At 43.4% G+C, this 11006-nt stretch overlaps 2 protein-coding genes across 2 annotated transcripts; both read left to right on the forward strand.

The window, feature by feature from the left end:
- The first annotated feature begins 15 nt into the window (after positions 1 to 15).
- On the forward strand, positions 16 to 4334 carry adss1 (adenylosuccinate synthase 1). Its single transcript, XM_084914245.1, has 13 exons — positions 16 to 401; positions 1258 to 1360; positions 1446 to 1508; positions 1593 to 1643; positions 1784 to 1850; positions 1975 to 2082; positions 2175 to 2256; positions 2346 to 2472; positions 2591 to 2745; positions 3297 to 3421; positions 3573 to 3670; positions 3770 to 3919; positions 4011 to 4334. The coding sequence occupies exons 1-13, from the start codon at positions 213 to 215 to the stop codon at positions 4061 to 4063; spliced, it is 1371 nt and encodes a 456-aa protein (XP_084770371.1). The 5' UTR covers positions 16 to 212; the 3' UTR covers positions 4064 to 4334.
- Positions 4335 to 4624: 290 nt separating this feature from the next.
- siva1 (SIVA1, apoptosis-inducing factor) lies at positions 4625 to 9782 on the forward strand. The gene is made up of 4 exons (XM_084914247.1): positions 4625 to 4828; positions 6357 to 6527; positions 7861 to 8014; positions 9577 to 9782. The coding sequence occupies exons 1-4, from the start codon at positions 4708 to 4710 to the stop codon at positions 9623 to 9625; spliced, it is 495 nt and encodes a 164-aa protein (XP_084770373.1). The 5' UTR covers positions 4625 to 4707; the 3' UTR covers positions 9626 to 9782.
- Positions 9783 to 11006: the final 1224 nt, after the last annotated feature.

The raw sequence follows: 11006 nt of genomic DNA on the forward strand, positions 1-11006 counted from the left end.
GTAATGTTTAAGCAATTCCACCTTCGTGACGGTTGTGTAAAAACTGTTATCTCGGTGCTTCAGCAGCTTTGGAGGTGATTTGTTTGAGCACAGCTACGTACTTCTGTGCGTCTGGCTCTGACATCATCGGATATGCGGTTACACATATGGCAATGCTGCTCTTGGAGACAGTTGGGTCTTCTTGAGGCGGACAGGCTCAAGGCAACACCATCATGTCGTTCAGCTGGTCGGGGAAAGACCAAAAAAACGCAAATCAACCCGCTGCCACCGGGCAGAAGCGACCGCGTAATGACGCGGGGAACAAAGTGACCGTGGTGCTCGGTGCGCAATGGGGAGATGAGGGGAAAGGGAAGGTCGTGGATTTACTTGCTACCGAAGCTGACATTGTCTGCAGATGTCAGGTAAACGTGTGGATTTGATGAGGACTGTGAGTGGTGCTGCTGAGTCTTTTTGCATGAATTCGTGATCTCACGATAAATTCTGTGACTTGCTGGCGCCTGGTAATGTGCAACAGGTGCGAAAGCGAAAACACTCGCACCTCCGAGCCCCGGAATATTTAACGCGAGTGTAGCTGTAGATATTTTTCCCCACTACAATAAAGCGACGTGTTATATTTGTGACGAATTTAAAATATGCAATAGGCAGCTGTGACAGCTCAAAACGAATGTCTTAAATACTGTCAGGCAGCATGAATAAGTGCACTTTTTCAAAACCCTGACTACTCTTTTAATGCTTGTAATCGACCTAACACCTCGGGTAAATTTCCTTTGACTGACTCTTTCTGATTGCATTAAATCATCAATAAAAACAGGTCCAGACAGGTCAGTCTGTGACCCGGCCTTGCATAAGACGCATAACGGTCAAGAGGTCTCTTCAGCTCCAGCAGGCACGGAGAAGGCTGTCAACAGCCTGCAGTGTTGTACTACTGACAGGACTAGCACCCTGTGTTCTGAAGGCTTGAGAGCCCAACCCACCGGGCTCCAGGGGTCACATTCTCAGGCTGACATGATACATGAGAAGGCCAGGTCTTATCCAGGGGGGAACAGAGTGGAGGATCCACCAGCAACAGCCAAGTCTGTTAGTTAAAATAGATGCTCGAAAAGCTCAGGAAAGAGGGCGCTTATCACTCATCATAAAAATCAGACTGGGCATGTCAGTGTGACTAAAAGTGATGAGGTGGCCTTGGGTGTTTGATTGTATGTCCTGCTCATTGCCAGTTACTATAATTATTAATAATAAACATTCTTTGATCCATAGGGCGGGAATAATGCAGGACACACAGTGGTGGTGGATGGGAAGGAGTACGACTTCCACCTTCTCCCCAGTGGGATCATTAACCCCAAAAGCATATCTCTTATTGGTAAAGGCTTCAATTTCTATTATTTACAGAGATGCACTATTATTCAAATATTTACCCTCACTTGCTTTTTCCCTTGATCTTCTAGGTAATGGAGTAGTTATACATCTACCTGGTTTGTTTGAAGAAGGGGATAAAAATGACAAGAAAGGTATTTTTAGCAGAAATGAGTGAAACTAGTGTGGACTCAAATTAGCATGTAATCATGTAAATGTGATTTCTATTCTCTGACCAGGTCTGAAAGGCTGGGAGAAGAGACTCATTGTCTCAGACAGAGCTCACCTCGGTACATCTATGAAGATGTTCTTTGTTTCCATGTTTAAAAAAAAATATATATATATATATATATATATATATATATATAGCCTGCTTAATTCATCTCTTCAAGGTTGCATCTTATCGATCGCTTTTGCTGTCTCTCCACAGTGTTCGATTTCCACCAGGTTGTTGATGGCTTACAGGAAACTGAAAGACAAGCGCAAGAAGGAAAAAAGTAAGGGTAGCGATAGCGAGGAGGGCAGGACACCATTCATAGTCAGCCTGACCCTTTCCCAAAGGACGCAACACGATAATTTATTGAATACAACACTGATCTCACACATTGTTTTACGTAATAGCATTGGAACTACCAAGAAGGGCATCGGACCTGCATACTCCAGCAAAGCATCTCGCACTGGTCTACGCGTATGTGATCTCCTGGGTGACTTCAAGGACTTCTCTACTAGGTAGGAATGGTGTGTAAAACTCAGGCCGAGGAGTCAAACCCATTTGTATACAGTGATATGTCATGGGTAACACCTTTGGTAAATCTCTTTAGATTCAAGAATCTCGTCCAACAGTATCAGTCCATGTATCCATCCTTGACAGTTGACGTTGAGGACCAGCTGAAAAAACTAAAGGTAGAAACTGATAAGAGTGATGTTATTGAGTGACTGTCTGTTATTGTTTCCAGCACTGAGACATATCTCTGTTTTCTTGCTTCATGGAGGAATTCGCTGAGAGATTGCGGCCGATGGTTAGAGACGGTGTTTATTATATGTACGAAGCTCTTCATGGCCCCCCTAAGAAAATTCTGGTTGAAGGGGCCAATGCTGCTCTGCTTGACATCGACTTTGGTAGGAGCCATAGCAATAGTTTTGTTGTTTTGCTTCTTTTTTTTCACTTTACTTTGGATCTGGGTGGTGAAAAGGGAAGAAATCACTGCTGCTGTAATATACAAAATTGTCTCTCTAGGAACATATCCTTTTGTGACATCATCAAACTGCACCGTGGGAGGAGCATGCACTGGTCTCGGCATCCCTCCGATGAATATTGGTGACGTGTTTGGCGTCGCGAAGGCCTACACGACCAGAGTCGGCATTGGAGCCTTCCCCACCGAACAGCTCAATGTGAGTGCCTGGTATCGCAGCAGCACTTGGCAAATCTTGTCACGCGTTTGGCTTTTGGCCTTCACGGTCTGCGTATTGTAAAAAGAGACACATGACATGTTATGTAACACGCAGATATTCAGCTTGACATATACAGTTTGTTTGTGATCCCCCAGCTGACACACAGGCAGCACGGTTGGCAGGCCTGTGTGTGAGGGGTGGGGTGGGGTGGGGGGGTATTCTCACTGAGTGCAGCTGTCAAATTTTGTGAGAGACGGCTCTTTACCTCTTTTCCAGATCACATGTTCGCAGGGATAAATTTAGGGTCAGACTCTTAGTTAAGGATATATTTACTGTGTGTGCTGGGGTTAATGTTACCTGTAACGGGAACAGGCCATAGGGACTAAGGTCAAGATGTTCAAAGGGTATCCTCCAACTCGTGATGTTTTATTGTACTCGGCTGTGTGTACTTCAGGTGTACTTAATATGCATGTATTTTTTTTAATTTATTTATTTTTTGATCTTTAGGATTATAACAGGCAGAGATGTTTATTTCTTGCTTATTTCTGTAGGCAATAGGAGAGCTGCTGCAGACGAGGGGTCACGAAGTGGGTGTGACCACGGGAAGGAAGCGACGTTGCGGCTGGCTGGATCTGGTCATCGTCAGATATGCTCACATGATTAATGGTTTCACTGCGTGAGTGATTAGGACTGGTGCTCATCTGCTGCTTTGTGGTTTTTGTGTTTTATCCCACGAGCATGCCATTTTCCTGCACCGTCACACAGCCTGACACTGATTAACTGCACATGTTAAATGGTTTTCCTGTGACATGCCATCTATTCAACAGCATTGCTTTGACAAAACTTGACATTCTGGATGTGCTGGATGAAATTAAAGTTGGAGTTGCCTACAAACTCAACGGGAAGAGGATTCCCCACTTTCCAGGTTGTGGAAAAGAGTAAACGATTTCCCTAATTTGATGATCTTTGTTTAGGACCGACTGATTAAAGAGTTGGTAATAACTGGTTTCTTTTCAACACAAAGCCAACATGGACGTTTTGCAGAAAGTGGAGGTTGAATATGAGACCTTCCCAGGTTGGAAGACAGACACTTCAGCAGCTAGGAAGTGGAATGACCTCCCAGTCAAGGCACAAAACTACATCCGCTTCATTGAGAACCACATTGGAGTTCCTAGTACGTGTGAGAGAAAATAACACTCGTGTATCTCAATATAAATTTTCTCACACATAACCAAAACTCTTTGTGCTCTTTTCTCTCTTCTTAGTCAAGTGGGTTGGCGTTGGAAAGTCCAGAGAGTGCATGATCCAGATGTTTTAAGTCTTTATCCCACCCCCTTCCCTTGATGGAAGCGCTGGCAGTGTGTCATGTTGAAGCATGTTTCTCCAAGTTACCTTCACTTCATTATATAATAAACAAATCTATAAGCTTTGATCCACGCTAACTGTGTTTGTTGTGTTGTAGTTAAATATCCCACTGTTTTTGTGAGTCAAAATATTGGATTTATAAATACATTTATAGCCATATCGCAAATTAAAAACGTGGATGTGTTTCCATGATCCAATAAAGAAAACGTTTTATGATAATCTGATTTCTGGAGCCCAGTCTTACTGTTTTCAAAAATTAATATAATTGTCTATATATTACTAATCTACTGTTAGCTGAGTCCATTGTGACTGTATTGACTCCATCACAAAGATAAATTAATTTATACATTGATTTTTTTTACTCTGATTTCTAAAATTAAAATCCGTAACACACAACATCGACGACAGTCCATGAAAGCAGCATGAAAAGTATTAGTCACGTGGGAAAGTGGCGCACTTTCCGGAACGGGGCTGAGCGCCCACGTGACGATAAAACGTCCTTGTGATTGGCTCCTGTCTGCCTCCGTTTCATTTTTCCGCGCAACAAACAAGTGTGGTCCTCCGTGGGAGTACGGTACAGCACTTTTAGCCACCAAAATGACGAAACGAGCTTGTCCTTTTCCGGAAACATTTTCTTCCCAATACAAAATACACATTGGGCAACAGGAGCTGAATAATTACGGCGTGTTTGGGAACAAATACAGGCAAGAAATATACGGTAAGTTCATCTTTCTGGGTACTGTGTGGCTTCGCTGCACCGTTAGCTAATGCTAGCGTCATCGTTGCGCACATACCTGTTAGGTAAGCTTGCGCTGTTAGCTTCAAGTATATCGTCCTTTTATATTCATTTTAAAATCGCGTAGGTCACTTTGATTGTATTTGAGTGTATAGTTAAACTACACTATCGATCCTACATTGTTCATTAACTTTGCCTGCTGACATTAATGAGACTTCAATAACATCATGAAGACCCTGGAAAGGCTCATCCTGGACCAGCTGCGACCCATAGTAAGACCACATCTGGATCCCCTTCAGTTCGCTTATCAGCCTCGTCTTGGAACTGAGGACGCCATCATCTACCTGCTCAATCGTGTCTACACCCATCTGGACCAGCCGGCGAGCACTGTGAGGGTCATGTTTTTTTACTTTTCTAGTGCTTTCAACACCATCAGGCCGACCCTCCTGGGTGATAAGTTAGCAGCGATGCAGGTGGATGCTTCTCTGGTGTCCTGGATTGTTGATTACCTGACAGGAAGACCACAATATGTACGTCTCCCACAGTGTGTGTCTGACAAGGTGATCAGCAACACAGGGGCACCACAGGGGACTGTCCTCTCCCCCTTCCTCTTCACCCTCTACACCACAGACTTCAGCCACTGCACAGAGACCTCCATCTTCAGAAGTTTTCTGATGACTCTGCGGTGGTTGGATGCATCAGCAAGGATGATGAGACAGAGTACCGGGCTGTGGTCGACTCCTTTGTCACGTGGTGTGAGCAGAATCATCTGCAGCTCAACGTGGCAAAGACCAAGGAACTGATCGTGGACTTCAGGAAGACCAGGAAACACTTGACCCCTGTTTCAATCCAGGGGGTCAGTGTTGACATTGTGGAGGACTATAAATACCTTGGAGTTCACATTGACAATAAACTGGACTGGGCTAAAAACACCACAGCACTTTACAGGAAGGGCCAGAGTCGTCTCTATTTTTTGAGGCGACTGAGGTCCTTCAACATCTGCCAGAAAATGCTCAGGATTTTCTATGAGTCTGTTGTGGCCAGTGCGATCCTCTATGCTGTTGCATGCTGGGGGAGCAGGCTGAGGGTCGCAGATGCCAACAGACTTAATAAACTAATCCGTAAGGCCAGTAATGTTGTGGGGATGGAGCTGGACTCCCTCAAGGTGGTGTCGGAGAGGCGGATGCTGTCCAAGATAAAGACAGTGTTGGATAACACCTCCCACCCACTCCATGACATGCTGGTCAGTCACAGGAGCTCGTTCAGTGAGAGACTGAGATTACCGAAAAGCACCACTGAACGACACAGGAAATCTTTCCTGCCTGTGGCTCCCTGTACAACGCATCCACTTAACACACTGGTTACTGCTACAACTAAATTTCCCCCAGGGATCAATAAAGGATTCTGATTCTGATAAAACAGACTTTGAATTGCTATGAACATTAGCTTCTTGGGTTCAACTGGATTACTGATTTAACCCGTAAGTGCCCACGCTCCCATTTTCTCACAGAAAAGACGAAAAACCTACTCTTCAATGGTGCCAAGGCAGTGGTGGGCAAAATATGGACCGGAGAGGAGAAGTCCGTAGAGCATGAGCCCCCAGCATGCAGCCATGCGCTTCTGAGGGGCCAGACGCTGATTGGACATGATGGCAGACTCACAAAAACAAGTGGTGCACAAGGTGAGCCTGAACTGAAACAGATGATGAAGAGTGTGAAGTCTGTAGTTGATGCACCCAGTAAAGGATATGCAAAAATGAAAAGCAGAATTAAGAATTATTTTATATGTGTGAAAAGTAAACTATTCAGTACTGAACCAACAAGGATAGCTGACGAACCAGTCAGTTTTCAGTGCAGTGTGGTCTGGTGGTGTGTGACCATTGCCAGAGTGCTTTAGTCCAAAGCCTATGATAAGATGGGAAGCAGTTCTTGATATGATTATTGAGCAAAAGGTAAACAAAATACATGTGAAAACAGTGACATCCAGTGACACACTGAACCTCTTGTAAATGGAACAAAAGTAAAAGTCCATGTATGTGGTCTTTTTGAGCCTATAACCTAATGAAAACTGCATGATATCTGTAAAGAAAAGTGTCTACATAGATGATCCAGAATAAAGTTTAGTTAAACTCGGCTGTAATATGTTTTAAAAGTGTGTTTTGTGAAATAAGGAAAGGGGCAGGTGCATAAATGCTTCTACTTAACTTCCATTTATTATGTTGGTGTTATTGATGACTTGTCCAACACAATTTCTGTAAAAAAAATAGAAGGTGGATGACTTTAAATTCCTGGGGTCAGCCATCCAAAGCAATGGGCAGTGCACAAGAAAGGTGAAGAAGAGTGTGAAGGCAGGGTGGACTATTGGGTTATTTATGACAGAAGGATAACAGCAAGAGTGAAAGGGAAGGTTTACAAGATGGCATTGAGACCTACTGTGCTGTAAGACAATGGCACTGACACAAAAACAGAAGGCCAAGCTGGAGGTGGCAGAGTTAAAGACATTAAGATTTTAATTGGAAGTATCCAGGATGTAGCAGATTAGAAATGTGTAGGTCATTCTGGAGACACAGTTGAGAGGTAAGACTAAGATGGTTTGGACGTGTTCAGAGGAGGAATAGTGGATATATTGGACAAAAGGATGTTGAACAGGGAGTTATCAGGCAGAAAGAAAATGGGGAAAACCATAGAGAAAATTAATGTATGTAGTAAAGGAGGACATGCAGAGGGTTGGTGTGATAGCTGGAGATGGGGTGAGATGGAGGCTGTGGTCACTCCTAAAGGGAGCAGCCAAAAGATCTACCGAAGAGGTTTTCCTATCAGGCTTGAGTCTCTTTAAAAAGTGATATTGAAGTTTCTGAGTTCAAAGAAATGACAGATAGTCAGTTCAGTTCACGCTTTCTACCAGCAGATGTCAGCATTATTGCATGTTTGGATGCTTACTTTGGTTGCTTTTAACCTGCATGTTTTCCTAAATGCTTTGTTTCACTGTACTGTACGGATGTCTCTGCTATATAGGTGCACCGGTGCCTGCTACACGTTGCTGTGTCTGTCAGAAGAGCCAGGGGTCCAGAACACGGTGCTCACAGTGTGAGCGCCAGGTGTGTTCCTCCTGTAGCCGGCAGTGCTCCGGGTGCTCCAGCCTCTGTTGCTCCGTTTGCACCATCATAGAGTAAGTCACATGTCGATTTTCCTTCTCGCTCTGTGTCAGATGTGTCAGCCATTGTTTAAGTTGAGAACCTTAAAGTTAAGTCACTGTTTTTATCTTATGATTCACAGCATGCTTGTTTGCTTTCCAGACATAAAAGCTACAAGTCATAATATAACTGCAACTAGTAAAGGTACCAAAACCAAGCGCATCCATGACTGATATCCTCAGCTCAGATGTAATTCGTATAAATGCTCAAGGTAGTTACTAGGTGTGTTTTGGAAAAGCACTTGCCGTGGCAGTGAAGATGTGCCTTTACATGTGTGGGCTTCAAGCTGTTAATCGTCATCTGTTGAAGGCTTTCCTTTGTGTTCACACTGAACTGAAGACATGTCATGGTAAATGATTTCAGTTCAGTGTTTTTTGTATAATGCCAAATCACAACAACAGTTACCTCGAGGTATTGCATTTTCATTGCGCATCTCTAGTCTTGTTGACCACACTAGGAGCTTTGCACTGCATGCTGCATTTACCCTTGTAGACACATGTTTGTACAGTACTTTTATTCAAGACATACAGCACGTTCTTGCTCTCGCACACCAATAATTCACATCCCACACCAGAGAAACGTCTCAAAGTTCAGTCTTGTGATGCAAACATTTCTGCAGCTGGGAATCGGTTCACCGACCTTGTGATTATTGATTGACCCGCTCTGCTTTATGAGCCTCAGCCACTGCTCATCAGTCCACACATATTTTACAATGAAATTTGTGAAATTATTTATTTTTTTGAAAGAGTTGGATTTAGTATAAATGAAAACGTACACATCCTACTTAGTCTTCAGGACCTAAGCTCTCTCGGTTTTAGTTGTTTCTGACTCAGTGAACATTTTATAGGGAGCGGTGGTTGAGGTGGCGAGACCGGATCAACCATGTAATTAAGGAGTCTAAATATTAATACAAGTGGCATGTTTCAGTCTTTTAATGTTCAATACATTTACATAACTTTGTAAAATTGTTGTCATTGTCAAGGCTTTTGCAGTGTCTCTGCTTTCTTCACACCTTCCTTCTGCCTCGTTCTCACTATAGAACTAGAAAGGCTACATTGGTGAGGAACATGGAAGTTTCTATAATGTTGGGGGAAAATGTGAGGAAGCTTGTGTTGCTGCACATTATGGAAGCTGATTAAGAGAGAGAGAGAGAGAGAGAGCTAAAAACCAATGAGAGCAGTAAAATATTTGAAGGAAGAGATGGATGAAATCCAATATTAATCAAGTTTTAAAACATGCAAATGTGTTGTATGAAACTCATGTTGGGGATAATTGTAAGATCTGTGGTTCCCCGGTCATTCTGATCCCATGCAAATTGGGCTTAACAGGATAGTTTTTTGTTTTTTTTGTGGGACTGTTGCGTAGTTCACAATGCTTTCAGTACAGTCACTGAAGTTGGGATTTTTTTTCCTCATTACTATGTTCCATCAGGTTGTATTTCAAGTCATTTACAAGGTGTGCAATGGTGCAGGTTGGGGTATGTCTGTATGAACACGCTCGACTTCTGTGTAAATTGTACATTTTCTCTGTTCCACAGTTACAGCGGACGATATGATGAAGTACTGTGCTGCAGCTGCTCAACGTAAAGGGAAGACCAGAGGACGAACCAGATGTTTGTATATGTAGTTGTCTCTTATGAAATATTACTGAGATTGAATTTTTATACCTTATGTTTTTATGTGATCCAGATGTCTTGTAAATATGTATTTCATTCTGAAATAAACTTTAACACTTTTGTATACAGCTCTTTGTATCTTGATTGTGTTATAGTATGTGAGATGAAAAACGAAAACTAGAGTTGCACAGGTGTCTGTGTGTGTTTTGTGGGTACAACCATCAGCAGGTGGCAGCAAACTTCAAGTACTTGGATTGAGTTCCTCTCAGACTGGGCACATCCTCTGTGGACAAACACATTTCTCTCGCTGTGCTAAACAGGCAGAGTTTCAACCTTTTAGTCAAAGTATGTAAGTTTTTGTCTCTGCAATGATAATGAGATTCCGATCCAGCCTTCCTTTTTTTTTTTCTTCACAGCTGACCTTGAGAATCTCCTATCAAATGTATTTATTAAAACACAAGACCCAGAGGTTGAACAGAACCAGACCTCTGCAGCAGACAATTTGGCTACAGTCGTCCCTGCTGGACACGACCTTGAGGCGCAGTCATCACTTTCTCTTTGGCTGCTGCGTGTCACTGATGATGACTGGTTTCAGGGTCAGGTATTGTGCGCTGTGAGTAATTGTTCTTGGCGGTCGCCGCGTCTTTACAGAAATCAATCATGTGGCGTGTTTTTACAGATATTAGCTTGGATGAGCGCGCTTCCTGGAGCTCGTGGCGAATGTGCTCTGTGAGCTGTTGAGTCACATCCCGTGCTCAGCGGGCCAGTTGTGGCTCCGGTCTTAGGGGAGCTCTTGCAGTTGGTGTCCGAGGGCACCGCTTGATTTCTGGCTGAGTGAGCAGACAGCTGCTGGCAAGCAAGGCGTCAAGTTGTCTGCACATTTCTTGATAAGGCTTTAAGAATCTCGGAGATGGACTTAAAAGACTTGAAAGAGAGTTGCTTTTGAAGCTGCACTGAGTTATAGATGAGATTCAGTGCAAAACATCCTTAAATTTAAAGCAGATGGATAGATGGGGGTATGAATTAATTTAATAGGCTGGATAAATGTATATAATCCCAAAATACAGTACTCGTAAAGTTGGAAGATCTCTCCATGATGTATCTATACCCGTTAGTTGTTGAGGATGCTGGTGCTTCCCTACCCCAAACACCCTACCCTGCATGTTTAATGCCATAATGGTGTGATGACTTAATGTAACTTGAAAACATAAGAGTGCAGCTGTTCAGGTTTTCAGCACAACCCTATCCATGACACCAAAAATGACAACAAGGTCACGACATGCTCTCCTCACACCAAGAATGGTCCACGACTGCGAGGAGGAGAAGAAGCGAGGGGGGGGGTTACGCACAGT

The sequence above is a fragment of the Perissodus microlepis genome, chromosome 19 (assembly GCF_051167445.1).
Source record: "Perissodus microlepis isolate ML-2025 ecotype Zambia chromosome 19, ASM5116744v1, whole genome shotgun sequence".
NCBI classification, from domain to species: Eukaryota; Metazoa; Chordata; class Actinopteri; order Cichliformes; family Cichlidae; genus Perissodus; species Perissodus microlepis.